At 42.1% G+C, this 24,229-nt stretch overlaps 2 protein-coding genes and 1 long non-coding RNA gene across 5 annotated transcripts; 2 read left to right on the top strand and 1 right to left on the bottom strand.

The window, feature by feature from the left end:
* Positions 1 to 872: 872 nt before the first annotated feature.
* Positions 873 to 3,661, bottom strand: LOC135572110 (uncharacterized). The gene is made up of 3 exons (XR_010464022.1): positions 3,538 to 3,661; positions 1,595 to 1,755; positions 873 to 1,058 (listed from the first exon to the last, which is right to left on the bottom strand). It is a non-coding gene; the product is annotated as an uncharacterized LOC135572110 (long non-coding RNA).
* LOC115131138 (C-X-C motif chemokine 11-1-like) lies at positions 2,647 to 4,090 on the top strand. The gene is made up of 4 exons (XM_029662733.2): positions 2,647 to 2,886; positions 3,060 to 3,177; positions 3,293 to 3,370; positions 3,565 to 4,090. The coding sequence occupies exons 1-4, from the start codon at positions 2,823 to 2,825 to the stop codon at positions 3,644 to 3,646; spliced, it is 342 nt and encodes a 113-aa protein (XP_029518593.1). The 5' UTR covers positions 2,647 to 2,822; the 3' UTR covers positions 3,647 to 4,090.
* A 910-nt stretch (positions 4,091 to 5,000) lies between these two features.
* Positions 5,001 to 23,527, top strand: LOC115130522 (putative monooxygenase p33MONOX). Of its 3 annotated transcripts, XM_065019603.1 has the most exons (5): positions 5,006 to 5,166; positions 9,843 to 9,927; positions 21,183 to 21,322; positions 21,484 to 21,674; positions 21,948 to 23,527. In XM_065019603.1, the coding sequence occupies exons 3-5, from the start codon at positions 21,192 to 21,194 to the stop codon at positions 22,154 to 22,156; spliced, it is 531 nt and encodes a 176-aa protein (XP_064875675.1). In that variant the 5' UTR covers positions 5,006 to 5,166; positions 9,843 to 9,927; positions 21,183 to 21,191; the 3' UTR covers positions 22,157 to 23,527. The 3 variants fall into 3 exon arrangements, with proteins under 3 accessions (XP_029517618.1, XP_064875675.1, XP_029517616.1); XM_029661758.2 differs by lacking the exon at positions 9,843 to 9,927 and having other exon boundaries at positions 5,001 to 5,038; XM_029661756.2 differs by lacking the exon at positions 9,843 to 9,927.
* Positions 23,528 to 24,229: the final 702 nt, after the last annotated feature.

Genomic DNA, 24,229 nt, shown 5'->3' with positions numbered 1-24,229 from the left:
AGCGGCCAGACGGAAGCCACTCCTCAGTAAAAGGCACATGACAGCCCGCTTGGAGCTTGCCTAAAGGCACCTAAAAGGACTCCCAGACTATGAGAAACAAGATTCTCTGGTCTGATTGAAACTCAAATTTAACTCTTTGGCCTGAATGTCGAGGTTCACATCTGGAGGAAACCTGGCACCATCCCTATGGTGAAGCATGGTGGTGGCAGGATCATAATGTGGGGTTGTTTTTCAGTGGCAGGGACAGGGAAACTAGTCAGGATCGAGGGAAAGATGAACGGAGTAAGTACAGAGAGATCCTTGATGAAAACCTGCTCCAGAGCGTTCAGGACCTCAGACTGGGGCAAAGGTTCAACTTCCAACAGGACAACAACCCTAAGCACACAGCCAAGACAACGCAGGAGTGGCTTGGGGCCAAGTCTCTTAATGACCTTGAGTGGCCCAGCCAAAGCCTGAGACTTGAACCCGATCGAACATCTCTAGAGAGACCTGAAAATAGCTGTGCAGCGACACTGCCCATCCAACCTGACAGAGAAACTCCCCAAATACAGGTGTGCCAAGCTTGTAGCGTCATACCCAAGACGAATCAGGGCTGTAATCGCTGCCAAAGGTGCTTCAACAAAGTACTGAGTAAAGGTTCTGAATCCTTATGTAAATGTAATATTTTTTTATTTTATACATTTGCAAAAATGTCTAAAAACAAGTTTTTGCTTTGTCATTATGGGGTATTGTGTGTAGCTTGATGAGATCAAAAAAATGTTTTAATCTATTTGTAATGGTCTGGGTGTAGCTGGTGCAGAGGAGTCAGGCGCAGGACAGCAAGGATGAGTACCACAAGTAACTTTACTCAAATATTCCAATAACATGTCGTAATACCGAGCCCACAATAACGGACCGAACATACATTGAAACCAGGTGTGTAAAACAAAGACAAAACAAATGGAAAATGAAAAGTGGATCGGCGATGGCTAGAAGGCTGGTGACGTCGACCGCCGAACGCCGGAGAACAAGGAGAGGGACCGATTTCGGCGAAGTCGTGACACCATTACTGAATATAGCTGTAAAGGAAGAAAATGTGGAAAAAGTTTAGGGGTCTGAATACTTTCTGAATGCACTGTATTTGGGTATATAGATGGGGTAATCATTTTAAAAAATCATGTTAACCACAATTATTTCTTAAATAGTGAGTCCATGCTACTGTTTACTCTTGAACTTATTTAAGGTTGCCATAACAAAGGAGTTGAATACTTATTGACTCAAGACATTTCAGCTTCAATTTCTTATTAAATTGAAAAAATAACATTCCACTTTGACATTGTGGGGTATTGTGTGTAGATCAATGGCACAAAATTTGAATTTAATCCCCCCAAAAATTAAATGGAAAAAGTCAAGGGTTGTGAATAGTTTCTGAAGGCACTTTAATTAGTCTCAATGAACGAATATGCAATAAAAAAAATGGTAAGCCCACCTAAAGTCTCTTTATCGCAATTACAACTGATCAAGTTTACACACGTGATGTGAAACAGATTTATTCATTTGTATAACCTTTATTTAACTAAGCAAGTCAGTTAATTAAGAACAAATTCATATTTACAATGACGGCCTACACCGGCCAACGCTGGGCCAATTGTGCACTGCCCTAAGGGACTCCCAATCACAGCCAGTTGTGATGCAGCCTGGAATCGAATCAGGGTCTGTAGTGATGCCTCTAGCACTAAGATGCAGTGCCTTAGACCGCTGCACCACTCGGGAGCCCTAGAGACAAAACTCAGTTTGTCAATGACCACATAACTCAGCAAATGGACAGTTGGTGGAAAAATGTGTGACATGTTTTTTTGATGGGGAACAGAAAGGTGAGAATTATAAAGCTTCTTACACTGGAAATATTAGAGGAGGTTCATCTGCAGAGATACTACATCGTGTTGATGATGTGTGATGAGAGCAGTTCGGCAAAGACTCACTTCGCAATGGAACAGTCTGAAACCCCTTAATTACTTACCCTCCTCCGTCACATAAAGATGCAGGCACACAACAAACACAACACATTTTAACCCCCACATCTCTGAAACAATTGTTTGATGTATGACATTAAAAATACAGCAAATGATGATTGAAAATACATCCCAGTCATAGATAGTTCTAGGGGATTCAATTATATTTCTATCCATTATTTCAGGTCCTAATTTATTCGTTTCAGTTCCTACTAAACAGATTAAATTAACATAACATAGTAATAGGCCTACTGAGGTGAAAAATAATTTTCCACAGAGAATTTGAAATAATAATGAATAATATTATTTAAAGGCATATACATATTTTCCAGATACTCGGATTGGGGAGATTAACCACATCACATAGAGGGATTTAGTTCATTCCTCTGATCTATAGAAATTGTATTTATGTCACCATTCCTCTGACTAAACGATTTATTTAACTAGAATTTGAAAACAGTGACTCAAAGCCAATTGAAAAACTATAAATCTTGAAAAGCCAGATGTATTATAAGCCACACTAAAATGTAATAATTAAGTGAGGTTGCAGAGTAAAAGAGTGGGTGGATAAGAGCGGGGGGCATTTTCTTGTGGTTACTAGTTTAGTTTCAGTTTCCATCATAAAAGGACATTTCTTATGATCACTGGAAAGATAAAGGCTGTGTATATAAGGGGCCCCTTCTCTCAACTACTCATAGTACCTCTCTCTCGTCTCATCTCATATATCTCTTTACACACTCAAATCTTATCTCCAGTCCTCCATCTCTTCACACCAGACAGACTCATCTCGACCAACAGCTGTACCCGCAGGGAACACCACACCTTGAAAACATGACCATGATCACCAGAATACTCCTGCTCCTTGCTGTCACCATCTGTATCACAGTCGCCCAGCGTGAGTCTACCTCTTTTTTACCATAATTATTATCACTATGGTATGGGACGTTTATTACATGCCAATATGATGTTTACATTTTTTGAGCATGGTTAATTGTTTTTGTATTGCGATTTAGTCATTCCAAGTAGCTCGATTGTACTCAATTCATTGTCCACTGATTCTCTGTACAGGTTCTGTGAGTCAGCGATGTTTGTGTCGGAAGGTGCGGAACAGCTTTGGCGCTCCAAACACTGTTGAGGACATCCAGATCTATCCTCCAACTCCCTCCTGTGACAGGCTGGAGTTCATGTGAGTATATATCATCTCATCAGTTATGATGAGGATGATGATAATATGATGACATCAATTAAAATTAAAATCATTGCGAAGAAAATACCAATTGAATCATTCTATATCTTGATAGTGTTAGCCTTAAGAATGGAGTGCAGTATTGCCTGGACCCCAGTATGAAGAAAGTGCAGAGACTTCTCGCTCGCCTGATGTGAGTCATGTAAACCAATTTATTTTCTGTTTAGGAGTGTCATAATTTACTGTACGAAAGATTAAATCATTCTTTAAAGAACTAACATTGTTGATTTCATTTGTTTATTATTTAGTACAACAGTTTGTTGAGGACATATGAGTGAAAGGTGCATGGGCTTGTCTCACCATTGTGTCCAATTGCTTAATTCACAGGAAGAAGTCCTCTCCCCCAACTGTGCCCACTCCAATTGAGTCCATCTCTAATGAGAGAAGCATTGACTCTGCTGATATCTGATTCCCTGTCTCAGACTCCCTCTATGACTCCATTTAGCAGGGTTTCCCAAACTCGGTACTGGGGCCCCCACTTGCTGCACGTTTTGATTTTTGCCCGAGCACTCACTACACAGCTGATTCAAATAACCATAAATAGTCAAGCTTTGATGATTTGATTAATCTGTGTAGTGCTAGGGCAAAATCAAAAATGTGCACGGCGGGACAAATATGTTGTTATCCTATAAGGTCTGACATCCCATCACTCTGAAGGTTTAAGACCAAGTCAATGTCAAAGCAGTTTAATGCAGAAGCTTCTTGTTCTAATTAACTTTATACTTCTATTTTGTACTTTTTTTATATTTCAATTTCATATGTCTTTGTTGGGATATTATGCTTTTGTGTTCTGTTTTGCACAGTTGTTGTCTCAAGTGATTTAAAATACTTTAATAAATCTATTTTCTCATGATTTTTTTATGCGTTTCACTGGATCATTTTGTTATAAAGCAAAATGTATCAAATGAGAAGGAACATTGTTAATGGTTCTGAACCTGGAATCTTGTAAATAGTGCCATCTTGTGGCTGCAAAAGAGCAGAGCACTCCACGTAAATAGAGATGCCTGAGACAGGTCTAGCTTACAGAAGGAAAGCTTGCACTCTCGTGCCACATTGCAGGTACACTGTACACAAAAATGGTAGCCTATACTACGGATGTCCTTTCCAGCTTCTAATAAATATATGTGTTCTCTACGTCTTGCATAAACTCCTGTTGGATTTGTTTCATGTTATTAATTATGTGTTCCTGGTCCAAAATGACCGCCCCATTATATCTGAATATAAATCCATAACAATACATATATTATCACCTAATGTTGTGTTAGATATTTTTATCAACTTAAGTTCTTGTGAACATTCCAAGTTGTGAACTTCAATTGGCTATTTATGGCCTGTAGGCCTCATTGACCTGAGCTCATACAATTCGTTTTTGAGTTAAAAAAAAGCACAATGTATGGATTATTTTGTCTATAACCAATACTCAGTTTAAACATATTGTGCTATTTATCACAGACTACTACTTCACAGTCAGTTTCGTGGCCTCTCTCCTCCTCACCAGTGTCATGATCAAAGATTTGATCAAGAGCCTCACATACATATATACATATATCGATTGGTCATTGTGCTGCCACAGAATGCATTGTCGGCAGAATAAAAATGCTTTATATACCAGAGCTGTGAGAAAAGTTCTATATATTATTGAAACAATGTTGAAACAATTAAAGAACTGCCTGTTCCACATTTGAGTGCTATTTGTGCTGTGCATGTTGCCAGGCAACACAGTTAAATGAGACGAGCCCACGTTTTCCTAAAACAGCCAATCAGAACATCTGTAACAAAGGGAGAATGAGGCCATTTTTAGGTTCGTAGCTGCAATACACATTGTACCTCCGTGCTGTATTTGTTTATTACACTTGAAAAACAACGAATAATGGATAAAATGAGAGAGTGGATTGGCCTGGAGAGTCAAAGAAATCTTCCCATGAAAAGGTATTTGATCAGAGCCATATCTTGCTATTTGTCAAGGCATAACAGTTGAATAGTTAACCGACCTTTACGTAACGTCAACGTAGCTAATTTAGCTAGCACAAAGTGTACCGCTTTACGTGTATAGCTGCCGATATCGTATCATGGCAGCAAAGTAACGTTCGTTATTTTTGTAATCATTGTGTGTTAAATAACGCTAACATCGTTAGTTTAAGCTTTTTTTAGTTCGCCGACGTTTACCGCTGCTCAGGCTCTAGCCAATTTGGTCCATGCAATATTCGCGTTTTCACTGGGCTAGCTAACGCGTTAGCTACTAGCTAGCTGTGTTTGTGTGGTTGTCGTCAAAGAAACATCACACTAACGTTATGGGTACCTTTAAATAGTTTACTTGGTGGCAGGTCAGTTAGCTAGCTAAGTTGTTGTTTAGTTAGCCAACTCAAAAGATTTGTCAAGCCACATGGTTGGTTGTCATTTTGAGCTAAACAAATAAGCCTATGCTATGTTTCAGAAATTGCCCATTTGCGCACCTCTTAGACCTGGTTTCCCAAACTCGGCCCTTGGTGCCGTAGCACTACACAGCTGATTCAAATAGCCAACTCGCCAAGCTTTGATTATTTGAATCAGCTGTGTAGTAGTGCTAGGGCAAACACCAAGACGTGGCCTCCATGACCGAGTTTGGGAAACCCTGGCTGCTTTCCAAACACTTAAAAGACATCCTATCCCCTCAGCCCTCAAATTAAGTGGACACCTCTGATGATGTCTGACGAGTATACATATATTTCGTTGTGTGTGTGTGTGTATATTAGAGGTCGACCGATTATGATTTTTCAACGCCAATACCGATTATTGGAGGACCAAAAAAGCAGATACCGATTAACCGATTAATTGTAATAATGACAATACTGAATGAACACTTATTTTAACTTAATATAATACATCAATAAAATCAATTTAGCCTCAAGTAAATAATTAAACTTGTTCAATTTGGTTTAAATAATGCAAAAACAAAGTGTTGAAGAAAGTAATATGCAATATGTGCTATGTAAGAAAGCTAACATTTCAGTTCCTTGCTCAGAACATGAGAACATATGAAAGCTGGTGGTTCCTTTTAACATGAGTCTTCAATATTCCCAGGTAAGTTTTAGGTTGTAGTTATTATAGGAATTATAGGACCATTTCCCTCTATACCATTTGCATTTCATTAACCTTTGACTATTGGATGTTCTTATAGGCACTTTAGTATTGCCAGTGTAACAGTATAGCTTCCGTCCCTCTCCTCGCTCCTCCCTGGGCTCAAACCAGCAACAACACAACGACAACAGCCACCATCGAAGCATTGTTTCCCATCGAAGCATTGTTTCCCATCGCTCCACAAAATCCGCGGCCCTTGCAGAGCAACTACTCCAAGTCTCAGAGCGAGTGATGTTTGAAACGCTATTAGCGCGCACCCCGCTAACTAGCTAGCCATTTCACATCGTTTACACCAGCCTAATCTCGGGAGTTGATAGACTTGAAGTCATAAACAGCGCAATGCTTGAAGCATTGCGAAGAGCTGCTGGCAAAAAGCACGAAAGTGCTATTTGACTGAATGCTTACGAGCCTGCTGGTGCCTACCATTTCTCAGTCAGACTGCTCTATCAAATCATAGACTTAATTATAACATAATAACACTCAGAAATACGAACCTTAGGTCATTGATATGGTCGAATCTGGAAACAATCATCTCGAAAACAAAATGTTTATTCTTTCAGTGAAATACGAAACTGTTCCGTATTTTATCTAACGGGTGGCATCCATAAGTCTAAATATTCCTGTTACATTGCACAACCTTCAATGTTATGTCATAATTACGTAAAATTCTGGAAAATTAGTTCTCAACAAGCCAGGCGGCCCAAACTGTTGCATATACCCTGACTCTGCGTGAAATGAACGCAAGAGAAGTGACACAATTTCACCTGGTTAATATTGCCTGCAAACCTGGATTTCTTTTAGCTAAATATGCAAGTTTAAAAATATATACTTCTGTGTAACGATTGTGCTTTTTTTCGCAAAGGCGCTTTTGTTAAATCATCCCCCGTTTGGCGAAGTTGGCTGTCTTTGTTAGGAAGAAATAGTCTTCACACAGTTCGCAAGGAGCCAGGCGGCCCAAACTGCTGCATATACCCTGACTCTGTTGCAAGAGAAGTGACACATTTTCCCTAGTTAAAAGAAATTCAAGTTACCAGGCAATATTAACTAAATATGCAGGTTTAAAAATATATACTTGTGTATTGATTTTAAGAAAGGCATTTATGTTTATGGTTAGGTACACGTTTGAGCAACGACAGTCCTTTTTCACGACTGCGCACCACATCGGTTATATGCAGGACACGCTAGATAACTACACATGGTTGATGATATTATTGGTTAACTAGTGATTATGATTGATTGATTTGTTTGTTTTTTATAAGATAAGTTTAATGCTAGCCAGCAACATACCTTGGCTTCTTACTGCATTCGCGTAACAGGCAGGCTCCTCGTGGAGTGTAATGTAAAGCAGGTGGTTAGAGCGTTGGACTAGTTAACCGTAAGGTTGCAAGATTGAATCCCCGAGCTGACACAGTAAAAATCTGTCGTTCTGCCCCTGAACAAGGCAGTTAACCCACCGTTCCTAGGCAGTCATTGAAAATAAGACCGACTTGCCTAGTTCCGATTGTTATGAAGACTTGAAATTGGCCCTAATTTATCGGCCATTCCGATTAACCTGTTACTCCTACCCCCTACTTTTTCGAACATTCTGTTAAAAATCGCGCAACATTTCAGCGCACTGCTACTCATGCCAGGAATATAGTATATGCATATGATTAGTATGTGTGGATAGAAAACACTCAGACGTTTATAAAACTGGTTAAATCACGGCTGTGACTATAACATAACGTGCGTTTCATCGAAAAGCGCAGGAAAATCTGATCACTGAAAATGGGAAAATATATCCATGCGCCACTAGAACCCATTGTTGAATGTGAACCACATTAAATGGGGCGGAGAGCATTTCTTCCGGTCTCCGACCGGATATTTTGGTTGAGATTTACCCGGACATTATTTCCAGACGTACAGCTATAGAATATACATCGCCTCGTGATCAATTTGATCGATTATTAACGTTTACTAATACCTAAAGTTGCATTACAAAAGTATTTCGAAGTGTTTTGTGAAAGTTTATCGTCAACTTTTTTAATTAAAAAAAATGACGTTACGTTATAAAACGCTATTTTTTTCCTTGATCACACAGTCTTCATAGATATCTAGGCTATATATGGACCGATTTAATAAAAAAAAAGACCCAATAGTGATGTTTATGGGACATCTAGGAGTGCCAACAAAGAAGATGGTCAAAGGTAATGAATGTTTTATATTTTATTTGTGCGTTTTGTGTAGCGCCGACTATGCTAATTATTTTGTTTACGTCCCTTGCGGGTCTTTTGGGGTGTTACATGCTATGCTATCAGATAATAGCTTCTCATGCTTTCGCCGAAAAGCATTTTAAAAATCTGACTTGTTGCCTGGATTCACAACGAGTGTAGCTTTAATTCAGTACCCTGCATGTGTATTTTAATGAACGTTTGAGTTTTAACGAGTGCTATTAGCATTTAGCATAGCACATTTGCATTTCCAGATGTCTAGATGGGACGCCTGCGTGTCGGGTAGGAGCAAGAGGTTAATCAGTCGACCTCTAGTGTTGACCCTTCTTTTTCAAGACCTCTGCAATCCACCCTGGCATGCTGTCAATTAACTTCTGGGCCACATCCTGACTGATGGCAGCCCATTCTTGCATAATCAATACTTGGAGTTTGTCAGAATTTGTGGCTTTTTGTTTGTCCACACGCCTCTTGAGGATTGACCACAAGTTCTCAATGGGATTAAGGTCTGGGGAGTTTCCTGGCCATGGACCCAAAATATTGATGTTTTGTTCCCCGAGCCACTTAGTTGTCACTTTTGCCTTATGGCAAGGTGCTCCATCATGCTGGAAAAGGCATTGTTCATCACCAAACTGTTCCTGGATGGTTGGGAGAAGTTGCTCTCGGAGGATGTGTTGCTACCATGCTTTATTCATGGCTGTGTTCTTAGGCAAAATTGTGAATGAGCCCACACCCTTGGCTGAGAAGCAACCCCACACATGAATGGTCTCGGGATGCTTTACTGTTGGCATGACACAGGACTGATGGTAGCGCTCACCCTGTCTTCTCTGGACAAGCTTTTTTCCGGATGCCCCAAACAATCGGAAAGGGGATTCATCAGAGAAAATGACTTTACCCCAGTCCCCTGTACCTTTTTGCAGAATATCAGTCTGTCCCTGATGTTTTTCCTGGAGAGAAGTGGCTTCTTTGCTGCCCTTCTTGACACCAGGCCATCCTCCAAAAGTCTTCACCTCACTGTGCGTGTAGATGCACTGACACCTGCCTGCTGCCTTTCCTGAGCAAGCTCTGTACTGGTGGTACCCCGATCCCGCAGCTGAATCAACTTTAGGAGATGGTCCTGGCGCTTGCTGGACTTTCTTGGGCGTAATTGGACCACTCTCCTTGAAGTTCTTGATGATCTGATAAATGGTTGATTTAGGTTCAATCTTACTGGCAGCAATATCCTTGCCTGTGAAGCCCTTTTTGTGCAAAGCAATGACGACTGCATGTGTTCCCTTGCAGGTAACCATGGCTGACAGAGGAAGAACAATGATTCCAAGCACCACCCTCCTTTTGAAGCTTCCAGTCTGTTATTTGAACTCAATCGGTATGACAGAGTGATCTCCAGCCTTGTCCTCATCAACACTCACACCTGTGTTAACGAGAGAATCACTGACATGTCAGCTGGTTCCTTTTGCGGCAGGGCTGAAATGCAGTGGAAATGTTTTTGGGGGATTCAGTTCATTTGCAATGCAAAGAGGGACTTTGCAATGAATTGCAATTCATCTGATCACTTTTCATAACATTCTGGAGTATATGCAAATTGCCATCATACAAACTGAGACATTGTGAAAATTTATATTTGTGTCATTCTCAAAACTTTTGGCCACGACTAGTAATCAATAATTTAGCTACATTTCTTTCAAATGACATTTCTGTGAACTGTCTTGTGTAAGTTTTAAATTGACAGAAAACTTGTTAGCAAAGGTGTCAGCTAGAGATGACCTGCAGGGATTTGTAGAATTGCACGTAATCTGAGAGTAAGTGGAGACAAATAAATGTATAAAAGTCACCTTGTCCGAGATGGTTATTACAATTTCACGCCAGGGTAAGCCATACAAAACACAGACGAAACACACACCTCATTTTAATTTACCTGTTTGACTGCTAGGTTTTATGGGTATTATGAAACATCCACTGTGGGGCTCTATTACCATTACACTTGAAGGTCCAAGGACCTTATGTTATTTTCAGAGGTAGACTGGCTCTGAGAGCCAAATACTCCATTGAAACGTGAATCGATTCTCAATTGCAAAACGGTTCTGGGAACACAAAGCCCTTTACTTTCATTTCACATCAAAATAATTTCATAAATGCTAAATGCACACTTTACTGTCCACTGTTTTAACCAGCTTAATCATAGTTGCAGCAAAAGTATTTTTCAGTGACGACACGTTTTTGGCAGCCTTTTTTCTCGTTACACACAGGCAATGTTCCCTCATTGGCACTGAGCAAATTTCAGCCAACTTGAATGTTGTGAAAATTCTGTGTAACTTCCGGCGCGTGTTTACTGGGAACGCTGAGGCTGTACCCGCTTTAAGCAAGTTTTAACAGTGGTCAAGTAGGCTACAGTGGCTTTTTGTTCATAATCTGGGCCTACCAGAGTGGCCTTTCATCAAAAACAATGGAGAAAATTAATCCCATAACATTTTAACATGGAATTAGCTGTTCTATCGTTTAGCCTACATTAGCAGCCAATGTGTGGTGTTCAATATAGGCCTACATTTCACTAGACTTTTGAAAAAAACATACAGTTAATACACTTGTCCTTCAGATAAGGAGGTGAATGAAAATGTTGTTGTTTGATGCAAGATACCACTTTATAAAATGAATTATTATTCCCATACCACTATTACAGAGAATCAGGCAAATTATGCTTCCTTCTGCCTATTGGCTACCTAGCTTATTCAAGCCTGTCTCAAAATACAACACTGCCCATTTAAGACAAACAAAAGTTATTTACCCGATTTGCTTTTCAAGTGTCTAGAAATGCCAATGTTTTGTGCTCATGTAGGAAGCAACTCGCCCCCAATGCTGACTACAAATGATTTATAACTAGGCTATTACCTCACTCACAAAGGATATGTAAAAATGTGCACACGTTGCTATGTGTAGCTTTCGCTTTGATCTCAAAACAAGCATGACCGCTCATGCTGTAAAAAGTCTAGTTTAAGTGAATGGCACAGATCCATATATGGCAATGGTCTATTTGTATATAGGCCTACTGCATCTCTGCTTGTTATGGCACACCGGTCAGTGTAGAGTACGGGCCTGAGTGGTGTCTGTCAATGCAATAGAATCCTATTGTGATGCGTTCTGCCCACAACAAAATCTCTTGCATAGTTTGTTTTGTTTTGGTATGTTGCATTGAAAGTGGCTAATATTGCATTGATTCGATCACAATTACCACAGTGAAGGGAAACATTGAGCGTTTTAATTAATGGGGGAAACTCTAGAAAGTTGAGTGCAAGTTAAATCTCGTGCTTCTCTGCGATATTTCTTCTGCGCGGTAGTCACGGTGGAGCTGCGAGCCCGCATGCCGCTTAGAGGGAACATTGCACACAGGTGTTCGGAGCATGCTAGATAGCTAATTATCGGTCTTCTGGAAACAAGTGCTGTAATATGGATGTGTGGGAACTAACCCTAACCTTATAAAGTATGGATGCACCGATATGACATTTTTGTCGTTACTGATATCCAATCTTTTCCTTACCAAAAAACCTGATACAGATACCGATAACCAATATTTACAATTTTTGCGTTTTTTTTTTTAAACATTCTAGTATAGTTGAAACAAAGTTACATATGTTCAGTTAGGAACAGATTTTTTAAATAACTTGTAAATGAGAAATGACAAATCCATGAATGTATTTTATCGACAACAGACATTCATGACACAAATATTTTAGCTGCCCCGCAGCTGCTTGAAAACATTTCTGTCTCTAGGCTGTCAAACTGCTATGAATGGCACAACTTAAAAATGAGCGAAAATTTACAACACAGCTCATCTTTCATTTAGAAAATAAACAAAAGAACAAAAGTACTTTGTTAAAAATTAAATGAAAATCTTGACCTATACCAGCCATGAATAAACAACAGAACAGCCATTGGGCTTAGTCATTTTTTCCCCAGTGACTCTAGATGGCTGGTTTACCATAATGACTGCACATTTACAATTTTAACATTTGGGGGAGGTGTTTCTTCACAAAGAGGACCTGCTAGGCTTTGTCACAAGAGTCTGTTTCTTTTTTTGTCTACAATGTGTGAAGCTGCACTGAAAAGCTAGTACGTGTAATACCACAGATTGCATTATTCTTGCATTCCAAAGTATCATTAGGCATAGGTCTACATTTGCAAATGTTGGCCGATGTAGTAACAGAAAATGAAAATACAACGCGTATCTCTCTCTGAGACAAACAGACACTGGCATAAAAGTTTTGGCATTTCCGTACAGTTGAAGTCAAAGTTTACATACACCTTTGTCAAATACATTTAAACTCCGTTTTTCACAATTCCTGATATTTAATCCTAGTAAAAATTCCCTGTTTTAGGTCAGTTAGGATCACCACTTTATTTTAAGAATGTGAAATGTCAGAATAATAGTAGATTATAGCTTTTATTTATTTCATCACATTCCCAGTGGGTCAGAAGTTTACATACACTCAATTAGTATTTGGTAGCATTGTCTTTAAATTGTTTAACTTGAGTCAAACCTTACGGGTAGCCTTCCAGAAGCTTCACACAATAAGTTGGGTGAATTTTGTCCCATTCCTCCTGACAGAGCTGGTGTAACTGTCAGGTTTGTAGGCCTCCTTGCTTGCACACGCTTTTTCAGTACTGCCCACAAATTATCTATAGGATTGAGGTCAGGGCTTTGTGATGGTCACTCCAATACCTTGGCTTTGATGTTCTTAAGCCATTTTGCCACAACTTTCGAAGTATGCTTGGGGTCATTGTCCATATGGATGACCCATTTGTGACCAAGCTTTAACTTCCTGACTGTCTTGATGTTGCTACAATATATCCACATAATTTTCCTCCTCATGATGCTATCTATTTTGTGAAGTGCACCAGTCCCTCCTGCAGCAAAGCACCCCACAACATGATGCTGCCACCTCCGTGCTTCACGGTTGGGTCAGAGAATCCCAGTGGAAACAGGGGAACCGGCCAGGCAGAGACTCCAGAGCCTTTCCATTCACCTTCACAACCCTGGGCCAGACTACACTCAATCATATGACCTACTGAAGAGATGAGTCTTCAGTAAAGACTTAAAGGTTGAGACCGAGTTTGCGTCTCTCACATGGGTAGGCAGACCATTCCATAAAAATTGAGCTCTATAGGAGAAAGCCCTGCCTCCAGCTGTTTGCTTAGAAATCTGGGGACAATTAGGAGGCCTGCGTCTTGTAACCGTAGCGTACGTGTAGGTATGTACGGCAGGACCAAATCAGAGAGATAGGTAGGAGCAAGCCCATGTAATGCTTTGTAGGTTTGCAGTAAAACCTTGAAATCAGCCCTTGCCTTAACAGGAAGCCAGTGTAGGATGGCTAGCACTGGAGTAATATGATCAAATTGTTTTGTTCTAGTCAGGATTCTATTAGCCGTATTTTGCACTAACTGAAGTTTATTTAGTGCTTTATCCAGGTAGCCGGAAAGTAGAGCATTGCAGTAGTCAAACCTAGAAGTAACAAAAGCATGGATTCATTTTTTTGCATTTTTGGACAAAGTTTCTGATTTATGCAATGTTATGTAGATGGAAAAAAAGCTGTCCTTGAAACAGTCTTGATGTGTTCGTCAAAAGAGAGATCCGGGTCCAGAGTAACGCTGAGGTCCTTCACAGTTTTATTTGAGACAACTGTACAACCATTAAGATTAATTGTCAGATTCAACAGAAAATCTCTGTTTCTTGGGACCTAGAACAAGCATCTCTGTTTTGTCCGAATTTAAAAGTAGAAAGTTTGCAGCCATCCACTTCCTTATGTCTGAAACACATGCTTCTAGCGTGGGCAATTTTGGGGCTTCACCATGTTTCATTGAAATGTACAGCTGTGTGTCATCCGCATAGCAGTGAAAGTTAACATTATGTTTTCAAATGACATCCCCAAGAGGTAAAATATATATATAGTGAAAACAATAGTGGTCCTAAAACGGAACCTTGAGGAACACCGAAATTTACAGTTGATTTGTCAGAGGACAAACCATTCACAGAGACAAACTGATATCTTTCCGACAGATGGTCATTATGGCCAAACAGTTCTATTTTTGTTTCATCAGACCAGAGGACATTTCTCCAAAAAGTAAGATCTTTGTCCACACGTAGTCTGGCTTTTTTATGGCGGTTTTGGAGCAGTGGCTTCTTCCTTGCTGAGCGGTCTTTCAGGTTATGTCGATGAGCGGTCTTTCAGGACTCATTTTACTGTTGATATAGATACTTTTGTACCTGTTTCCTCCAGCATCTTCACAAGGTCCTTTGCTGTTGTTCTGGGATTGATTTGCACTTTTCGCACCAAAGTATGTTCATCTCTAGTAGACAGAACACGTCTCCTTCCTGAGCGGTGTGATGGCTGCGTGGTCCCATGGTGTTTATACTTGCGTACTATTGTTTGTACAGATGAACGTGGTACCTTCAGGTGTTTGGAAATTGCTCCGAAGGATAAACCAGACTTGTGGAGGTCTACAATATTTTTTCTGAGGTCTTGGCTGATTTCTTTTGATTTTCCCATGATGACAAGCAAAGAGGCACTGAGTTTGAAGGTAGGCCTTGAAATACATCCACAGAAAAGTTTTAATGACTCCAACCTGTGTAAACTTCCGACTTCAACTATATGTCCCCATTACCAGTGAAACATTATCAAAACCTATTTATTTCACTTACTTGCTGTGCTGTTTCATTCATTTGTTCAGTCATTTCATTCTCAACCAGGATTTCATCATACATGTCAAACAGTGAAGTTTCAGCTCTGTCTGTCCGTGGCCTCTTCTGTCATGGGTCTTCTTCCTCGGTGCGCACTGTCCATTTCCATCTTGTCCAGCTGCGTCTGTAACATTTCACGTAAACCCTGTTGCTTGTCTGCATCGAAGTAGCAATCCTTGTACTTAGCATCGAGCATGGTGGCAACACAGTAAAGAGGCTCAGAGAGAATGCCACCGAATTGCTTGTTCACAGCCTCTAGTAGAGTACGTTTGCAATATGTGTCGGCAGTTTTGTTGAGCAGGCGTTTCAATGCCATAAGAGGATACCACGTCTGCTGCAGACGCAGTTTATGAGCTTATTTCTCGAGTCAGTTGTTTGAATGGAGCTAGGAGTGTGTTCATCTTTTCAATGAGAGTCCACAGGTTTGTACTGATTATTGCAGGTAACTCATACCCGCCAAGCACTCATTTCTGTTCCAGCAGGTTCTCCATCATGTAAAAAGTACCGTTCCATTGGGTGGAAACGTCTTGCTTAAGCCTTTTTGTTTTCACTCCAAGCTGCTCCTGTATTGCTTGCAGGCGGCGGCTGTATGCTAGCTGTGAGTGTTTAAAATGACCCACTATCTTCCTACCTGTTGCCACTGTCAGATATGCTGCAATGGACCAAAACACCTTCGTTCGCAGCCATTTGCAGCGTGTGTGCCATGCATGGCAAACTGGCGACTCCGCATTCTTCCGAAGCCTTTGTCATGTTACGTGCATTATCACGTAGCACAGCATGTACTTTGTTCTTGGGGATTTTCCAAGTTTCAAACATGTTCTCAAATGCCATTGAAATGGCAGCAGCGGTATGAGAACCAGCACATTCTTGAGCATGTACGAAATCCTTGTCTACCCGCTGTGCTGTCAGACTCCGCATGCTCATGGGGCTGACATCGCTGGTCCAAATGTCAGTTGTGAAGCTAATAGCAGTGACGCCCATAGCAAGTAGCTCATGGATGTGCGTTTCAACAATACTTTGTTGAACGTCTGGGGGGGATGCACTTTCAAATGAGTAATTAAGTTTGTGGTATTAAAAGATTTCATTTTCTCTGGTCCTTGGGAAATAATAGCAGCACAAACGTTGCATATGGTCTTTTTGTTATCTTCCTTTGAAACTTCAAAATAGACCCACACAGCAGACATTGTGGGCTAGGTTAGGAAGGCTGTATTTTTCGTGGCGTCATTACCTCATCTACCTACGTTATACAGGTATGCATGTCAGCTTTGACATCGGTTTTGCACATCGGTGTTAAACTATACATAGAGCCGATGCCGATGTTGGCATTTTTGCTAATATCTGCCGATTCCGATATGCTTACCAACTCTATCGTGCATCCCTACTATAAAGGTGTGTGTCATTTCAACGTTCTGTTTATTTGTAAATTGTTTCTCACTGATATGAAAGATAAGGTCCTTTATGCTTCCCAAACCGTACCGCAAGCGATGCATGTTACTGTTCAGACGGAGTGTCTGGGCTCTGAAACTCCCCCATACAGAAGACATCTCCTTCACCATGATTCTTCTGTAATGTAATGGAACTGAGAGTCATGATCAAGGGCTAAGTGGTTGTATGACATCAATGTGGTCCCCAACCGGCTTGTGCTGTGCTGAACACCAGATTAGGTTTCGAAAGGGCAGGATTCCAAATATGTTTGGGTCTTGTGCTGACACCCTAGAAGAAACCTCTAGATAGTTTTCTCTACTCCTAACAGTCTAAGAGGGAACAGTGTATACGCTGCATTCGAATGATGAGCACTACAGTGATCAGAACTCGAAAGGAAAGGATTGCAACAGTGAGGACAAACCGAGAATGCAGGAGCATAGTACACAGAGAAGTATAGGATATTCCTCCCAACATTCCCAGAAGGAATGTAGAATGATGGAACATAGAGAATATCGTTCTAGAGATTGTTGATTTTGGTTAATACTGACTCAAAAAGGGAAGATTGGAGCTTGGGAAGCATGTTTTTTCATTAGCCTATCATGGTTCTATGGATTTCATTAGCTGGGAAACTCTCTAGATAGGAGACTAGGCTGAGTCTTCTGGGAATATTGATACCTAACTGGGAAACCTTATTTGACTCTGGGTACCCTGCTATGGATTATATAAGGAATAGGGGTTGTTTGGTGACAGGTCTTGACTTGTGCTGGTGGGTGCAGGACAGTTGTGGTCTGCCTGTTTATTATTTGGCCTGGGGAAAACACTCCCTGGCTTGATGCCTCTGAGTTATATACTTGTGTATAATGAAAATACGTGGCATGCAGTGATCATATAATTTTGGACTGAGGAGCAGTGGTGGAAGAATGACAGAATTTTCATACTTGAGTTAAAGTAAAGATATCTTATTAGAAAAAGTAAAACTCACCCAGTAAAATAATACTTGAGTAAGTCTAAAAGTATTTGGGTTCAAATATACTTAAGTATCAAATGTAAATGTATTTGCTAAAATATACTAAAAAGTATAAATCATTTCTAACTCCTTATATAAAGAACATTTTGTTTTTTATTTTATTTTTACGAATAGCCAGGGGCATGCTCCAACACTGACATCATTTACAAACAAAGCATTTGTGTTTTGTGAGTCCGTCAGATCAGAGGCAGTAGGGATGACCAGGGATGTACTCTTGATAAGTGTGTGAATTAGACCATTTTCCTGTCCTGCTAAGCATTCAAAAGGGCACGAGTACTTTTGGGTGTCAGGGAAAATGTATAAAGTACATTATTTTCTTTATGAATGTAAGTGAAATAAAAGTAAAAGTTGTCAACAATATAAATAGTAAAGTACAGACACCCTAAAAAACTACTTAAGTAGTACTTTCAAGTATTATTTTTTTTACTTTAGTACTCTTTACCACTGCATTTACATTTACATTTAAGTCATTTAGCAGACGCTCTTATCCAGAGCGACTTACAAATTGGTGCATTCACCTTATGACATCCAGTGGAACAGTAGTGCATCTAAATCTTTTAAGGGGGAGGGGGGGTGAGAGGGATTACTTTATCCTATCCTAGGTATTCCTTAAAGAGGTGGGGTTTCAGGTGTCTCCGGAAGGTGGTGATTGACTCCGCTGTCCTGGCGTCGTGAGGGAGTTTGTTCCACCATTGGGGGGCCAGAGCAGCGAACAGTTTTGACTGGGCTGAGCGGGAACTGTACTTCCTCAGTGGTAGGGAGGCGAGCAGGCCAGAGGTGGATGAACGCAGTGCCCTTGTTTGGGTGTAGGGCCTGATCAGAGCCTGGAGGTACTGAGGTGCCGTTCCCCTCACAGCTCCGTAGGCAAGCACCATGGTCTTGTAGCGGATGCGAGCTTCAACTGGAAGCCAGTGGAGGGAGCGGAGGAGCGGGGTAGCGTGAGAGAACTTGGGAAGGTTGAACACCAGACGGGCTGCGGCGTTCTGGATGAGTTGTAGGGGTTTAATGGCACAGGCAGGAGCCCAGCCAACAGCGAGTTGCAGTAATCCAGACGGGAGATGACAAGTGCCTGGATTAGGACCTGCGCCGCTTCCTGTGTGAGGCAGGGTCGTACTCTGCGGATGTTGTAGAGCATGAACCTACAGGAACGGGCCACCGCCTTGATGTTAGTTGAGAACGACAGGGTGTTGTCAGGATCACGCCAAGGTTCTTAGCGCTCTGGGAGGAGGACACAATGGAGTTGTCAACCGTGATGGCGAGATCATGGAACGGGCAGTCCTTCCCGGGAGGAAGAGCAGCTCCGTCTTGCCGAGGTTCAGCTTGAGGTGGTGATCCGTCATCCACACTGATATGTCTGCCAGACATGCAGAGATGCGATTCGCCACCTGGTCATCAGAAGGGGAAAGGAGAAGATTAATTGTGTGTCGTCTGCATAGCAATGATAGGAGAGACCATGTGAGGTTATGACAGAGCCAAGTGACTTGGTGTATAGCGAGAATAGGAGAGGGCCTAGAACAGAGCCCTGGGGGACACCAGTGGTGAGAGCACGTGGTGTGGAGACGGATTCTCGCCACGCCACCTGTTAGGAGCGACCTGTCAGGTAGGACGCAATCAAGCGTGGGCCGCGCCGGAGATGCCCAACTCGGAGAGGGTGGAGAGGAGGATCTGATGGTTCACAGTATCGAAGGCAGCCGATAGGTCTAGAAGGATGAGAACAGAGGAGAGAGAGTTAGCTTTAGCAGTGCGGAGCGCCTCCGTGATACAGAGAAGAGCAGTCTCAGTTGAATGACTAGTCTTGAAACCTGACTGATTTGGATCAAGAAAGGTCATTCTGAGAGAGATAGCGGGAGAGCTGGCCAAGGACGGCACGTTCAAGAGTTTTGGAGAGAAAAGAAAGAAGGGATACTGGTCTGTAGTTGTTGACATCGGAGGGATCGAGTGTAGGTTTTTCAGAAGGGTGCAACTCTCGCTCTCTTGAAGACGGAAGGGACGTAGCCAGCGGTCAGGGATGAGTTGATGAGCGAGGTGAGGTAAGGAGAAGGTCTCCGGAAATGGTCTGGAGAGGAGGGGATAGGGTCAAGCGGGCAGGTTGTTGGGCGGCCGGCCGTCACAAGACGCGAGATTTCATCTGGAGAGAGAGGGGAGAAAGAGGTCAGAGCACAGGGTAGGGCAGTGTGAGCAGAACCAGCGGTGTCGTTTGACTTAGCAAACGAGGATCGGATGTCGTCGACCTTCTTTTCAAAATGGTTGTGAAGTCATCTGCAGAGAGGGAGGAGGGGAGAGGGGGGAGGATTCAGGAGGGAGGAGAAGGTGGAAAAGAGCTTCCTAGGGTTAGAGGCAGATGCTTGGAATTTAGAGTGGTAGAAAGTGGCTTTAGCAGCAGAGAGAGAAGAGGAAAATGTAGAGAGGAGGGAGTGAAAGGATGTCAGGTCCGCAGGGAGGCGAGTTTTCCTCCATTTCCGCTCGGCTGCCCGGAGCCCTGTTCTGTGAGCTCGCAATGAGTCGTCGAGCCACGGAGCGGGAGGGGGAGGACCGAGCCGGCCTGGAGGATAGGGGACATAGAGAGTCAAAGGATGCAGAAAGGGAGGAGAGGAGGGTTGAGGAGGCAGAATCAGGAGATAGGTTGGAGAAGGTTTGAGCAGAGGGAAGAGATGATAGGATGGAAGAGGAGAGAGTAGCGGGGGAGAGAGAGCGAAGGTTGGGACGGCGCGATACCATCCGAGTAGGGGCAGTGTGGGAAGTGTTGGATGAGAGCGAGAGGGAAAAGGATACAAGGTAGTGGTCGGAGACTTGGAGGGGAGTTGCAACGAGGTTAGTGGAAGAACAGCATCTAGTAAAGATGAGGTCGAGCGTATTTCCTGCCTTGTGAGTAGGGGGGGAAGGTGAGAGGGTGAGGTCAAAAGAGGAGAGGAGTGGAAAGAAGGAGGCAGAGAGGAATGAGTCAAAGGTAGACGTGGGGAGGTTAAAGTCGCCCAGAACTGTGAGAGGTGAGCCGTCCTCAGGAAAGGAGCTTATCAAGGCATCAAGCTCACTGCTGACAAGAATGTTATTCCTGCATAGAGAGGGGTCTTAGATCATTAGTCTGGGCACCAGTCAAATGGACATTGTGTAGCCTGGTGGGCCCCTTAGGTTAATCACTCATTTCTCGCACTGACTGCGGTCAACAGTTTCCAAATATCCTTAGTTTGATGCAAAAACAAATGTTGATGGGGGAAAACAGGCCAAACTGGTCTTTGGTTTGTGTGTTTACGTGGCCCACCATCATTTGACCCGCCTCAATGTCACAATCTTGCTCTTGGGTCTCGTCATTTGGGTAGTTGTCTGTGTATACGTGTCTTTACCATGCAAAACGCATGCCTCTCGCTCCCTCATGGGCTGCAGACAAGAGTGCTACTGAACAACATGTCTAAGCTGCATCTTTCTACCTCTGTCTCTGCAGAAGCTGAGAATGCCAAGCGGGGACTTCAAGGAGGACAGGCCTACGACATCAGCTCAATCCACCCCTTGTGGCACCCCTTCCAGCACCCCCTGTGTTACCCCCAGCATCAGCCCCCACTCCTCACCGATACTCAACCGCAGGTATGTATCAAATGGCTATTTTGGAAGAGTTCCTGTAGTAGAATAGATGTCCACTCCCCTCTGAATAAGCACTAGATTCAAATCTGAGTATTATTTTCAGATGGCAGATTAGGTTCAATTGTTCTATGTCTCTAACAGCTTTGTTGTGTGTGGGCATACAGGAGCTGGTTCAACAGCCAGAGTCTTGCACCATTTCTCGCTGCCCCAGAGCTCAGTAGTCCTAACCTCAGCCCTGAAATGGGAGGCAACGAGGGAGGAGGTGGAGCGGGAGGGGAGAGGTGGAGCTTATTTGGAACTTCTCGCCCAGTAGTACAGAAGTCCACTACTGACCCCGGTTCAGAAACCAACACAGGTGAGAAATCAGTCCCTCAGGAGTTTCAATTATCAGGACTGTTGGCAGAGCTTTCTTTGTATAATTTTTTTTTAAGTGACAAGGGTCTAAGAATAGACTTTGTGTTCCCAAGAGAGAATGTGTGAATTATAGTCTTCTATAGTCATGGTCAAGTCAGCATTTCGGTTTCTAAAAAATAACTTGAAATGTAATGGATGTTGCAGTTTTTTTGCTTTGATGATGCCATACCTTTTTGTCAGGTGCGTTAACAACCTTGTCTCTGCTCTTCCTCAGGCTTCACACTAAAGTCATACTTTGGCGTGCAGAAGTCTAGCACCATGGAGGGCATCAAGACCCAGGTCAACCTCATGGTGGATGACCCTGCCAAGTTCAACCCCCCCAAGATTGAGATCAACAGCATCGAGGGCAACAGACCCCTCCAGACCCGCCCACACAAACTCAAACCCCGGGACATGAACGTCCTGACACCATCTGGATTCTGATACCCTTGCCTCCCTGTTGGCCAATAGCAGGTCTCCTACACTCCCCTGTCTCCTAAGCCTCCTCAGCTTCTGTGGAACCCCGAGATGGAAAACATGGAGGACGAGCTACAGAACTATATCCCCATATTCCCTGAACCCTGATGTTTTATATGACCCTATGCCTGCTCCCCCCACTACTCCTCAATTAAAGCACCAAACGGAGCATTTCCATCCACCTCGGCTCAAGAGGGTCACTTTTTTTGGAGGGGTGCTTTGTCATACAATGCCCTGTTGTCGTCTGCTTCTCAGTGATGTCATGAGATAGAAATTGTGGTTTTGATGTCCCCTGCTTTGGATGAAAACCCCCAAGCTCATTGTATTTAACTCACTTTCACTTAAAGCACTGTACAGTACCCAGCCAATGTCATTTCACTCAACTATACTCAATCGCCTCTGACGCTTTAGTTTAGTTTTTTTATCACAAAAGTGTGGTTTTACTGACGTTGTGCCTAAGCTTGCTTCTGGCATCTTGGTCACATCAGTTGACCTTTTTTTTCTTTTTTTGAAAGATGAGTGGCTAATGCTAACCAGGATTATTTGTATTTGTTTTTCTTCATAACATCCAGATATTGTTTGTTAGTATTTAAGTGTCATGATATTTGTCATACCAGTCTGTAATGTTTTAAGAATATATTGATATGAAGTACAATGCATTGAAATGGTCATTTTAAAAGCTTTTTTTATATGGACTATTATTTTAGAATGAATACTGTTCTTTGTTTTTGCAAGATGTTCCAAGATGAATTCCAATAACTATAGCTTGGTCCACTGATTTGGGCTGTAAATAATTTCAACACTAACAAAAGTATTCCTACGTTTCTGGTTTATTATTTATCTTAATTGCTCACTTTAAAGGGCCGGCTCCCCCATATGAAAGCCACTTACATTTTTGACTGGTACTGTATGTGTTTATGATCCAGCTTTCGTCTAAGAATTAAATGGTGTTTTGGGATGGGGTTACTAGCTAGTGTATTTTACGTCGCACACGAGTATAACATCCCACATTAGATTTTTTTTATTGTCACGTACACCAGATAGGTGCAGGTAAATGTGTGGTTTTACAGAGTCAGCCATAGTACGTTACCCCAGGAGCAAGTTAGGTTTAAGTGCCTTGCTCAAGGGCACATTAGCAGATGTTTCACCTTGTCAGTTCGGCTATTCGAATCAGCGACCTTTCGGTTAATGGCCCAACTGCTAGGATACCTGCCCCCATTAGAAAACACTGTTGGGTTAAAAATGAAAGTTGTGAAAATGTTGCCGATTTGACCATTACATCTTATGGACACTAGATGGCACAAGAAGCTCTGAGGGTGAAATAAAGAGGACTCAAAATATATTGTTGGTGAGTCTCGTTAATTTTTTACATTCAGTGTTTTTATCCGTGTTCGAGAGGATCAAAACTCTTATGTAATCATGGGTAAATTGTGATCGATTGACGGATCTACAAATAATGAGTAGTGATTTGTAGATCAGGCAGAAACAATTTCCCCATGATCCATCAAGGTTTTGATGCTGTCGAACACGGCCATTGAATTCGTTACAATAGTTCATACGGATTCTGTATTACCAGCACATTCTAAAGGCAAAATCAACAATAGCACTCAACCAACGTTCCCTCTAAAAAAAATTCGGCACTGTGCAAATTTCAGGTCTGCTGAGCGCAAACTTGAATATTGTAAAAATTCTATGCAACTTCCAGTGTGCGTTTACTGTGAACACTGGCTGTACCTGCTTTAAATTACAGTTTTAACAGTGACCATGTAGGCTACTGTGGCTATTTGATCATAATGTAGGCCAGCCAAACTCAACTGGTGGTCTGAGTCCGGACCCAGAGAAGGGTCAATCCGGACTGGACAACATCACACTTTTTTATATAAAGGTCAAATTATTTTTAGACAGCTTTTAAAAAATCTACCGGGTACAGCAGACACAAATGTCTTTCTCTCTCGACGCAACGCCCACCTCTACTAGTGCCCCTTCTAATCCAATCACGTGGATATCTGCAAATACAAGAGGCGGCGTCTTACACAATCA

Source organism: Oncorhynchus nerka, linkage group LG6, assembly GCF_034236695.1.
Source record: "Oncorhynchus nerka isolate Pitt River linkage group LG6, Oner_Uvic_2.0, whole genome shotgun sequence".
NCBI classification, from domain to species: domain Eukaryota; kingdom Metazoa; phylum Chordata; class Actinopteri; order Salmoniformes; family Salmonidae; genus Oncorhynchus; species Oncorhynchus nerka.
The sequence above is the reverse complement of the archived record's forward strand: the minus strand, read 5'-3'. Positions and strand labels throughout refer to the sequence as shown.

What these genes read in the sequence shown, in the direction of transcription:
- LOC115131138 (XM_029662733.2), top strand. Translation starts at nt 2,823, where the DNA reads ATGACCATGATCACCAGAATACTCCTGCTCCTTGCTGTCACCATCTGT. An exon ending in CTGTATCACAGTCGCCCAGC is followed by an intron (nt 2,887 to 3,059) that starts GTGAGTCTACCT and finishes TTCTCTGTACAG; the next exon opens with GTTCTGTGAGTCAGCGATGT. An exon ending in TGTGACAGGCTGGAGTTCAT is followed by an intron (nt 3,178 to 3,292) that starts GTGAGTATATAT and finishes ATATCTTGATAG; the next exon opens with TGTTAGCCTTAAGAATGGAG.
- LOC115130522 (XM_029661758.2), top strand. Translation starts at nt 21,192, where the DNA reads ATGCCAAGCGGGGACTTCAAGGAGGACAGGCCTACGACATCAGCTCAA. An exon ending in TCACCGATACTCAACCGCAG is followed by an intron (nt 21,323 to 21,483) that starts GTATGTATCAAA and finishes GTGGGCATACAG; the next exon opens with GAGCTGGTTCAACAGCCAGA. An exon ending in CGGTTCAGAAACCAACACAG is followed by an intron (nt 21,675 to 21,947) that starts GTGAGAAATCAG and finishes GCTCTTCCTCAG; the next exon opens with GCTTCACACTAAAGTCATAC.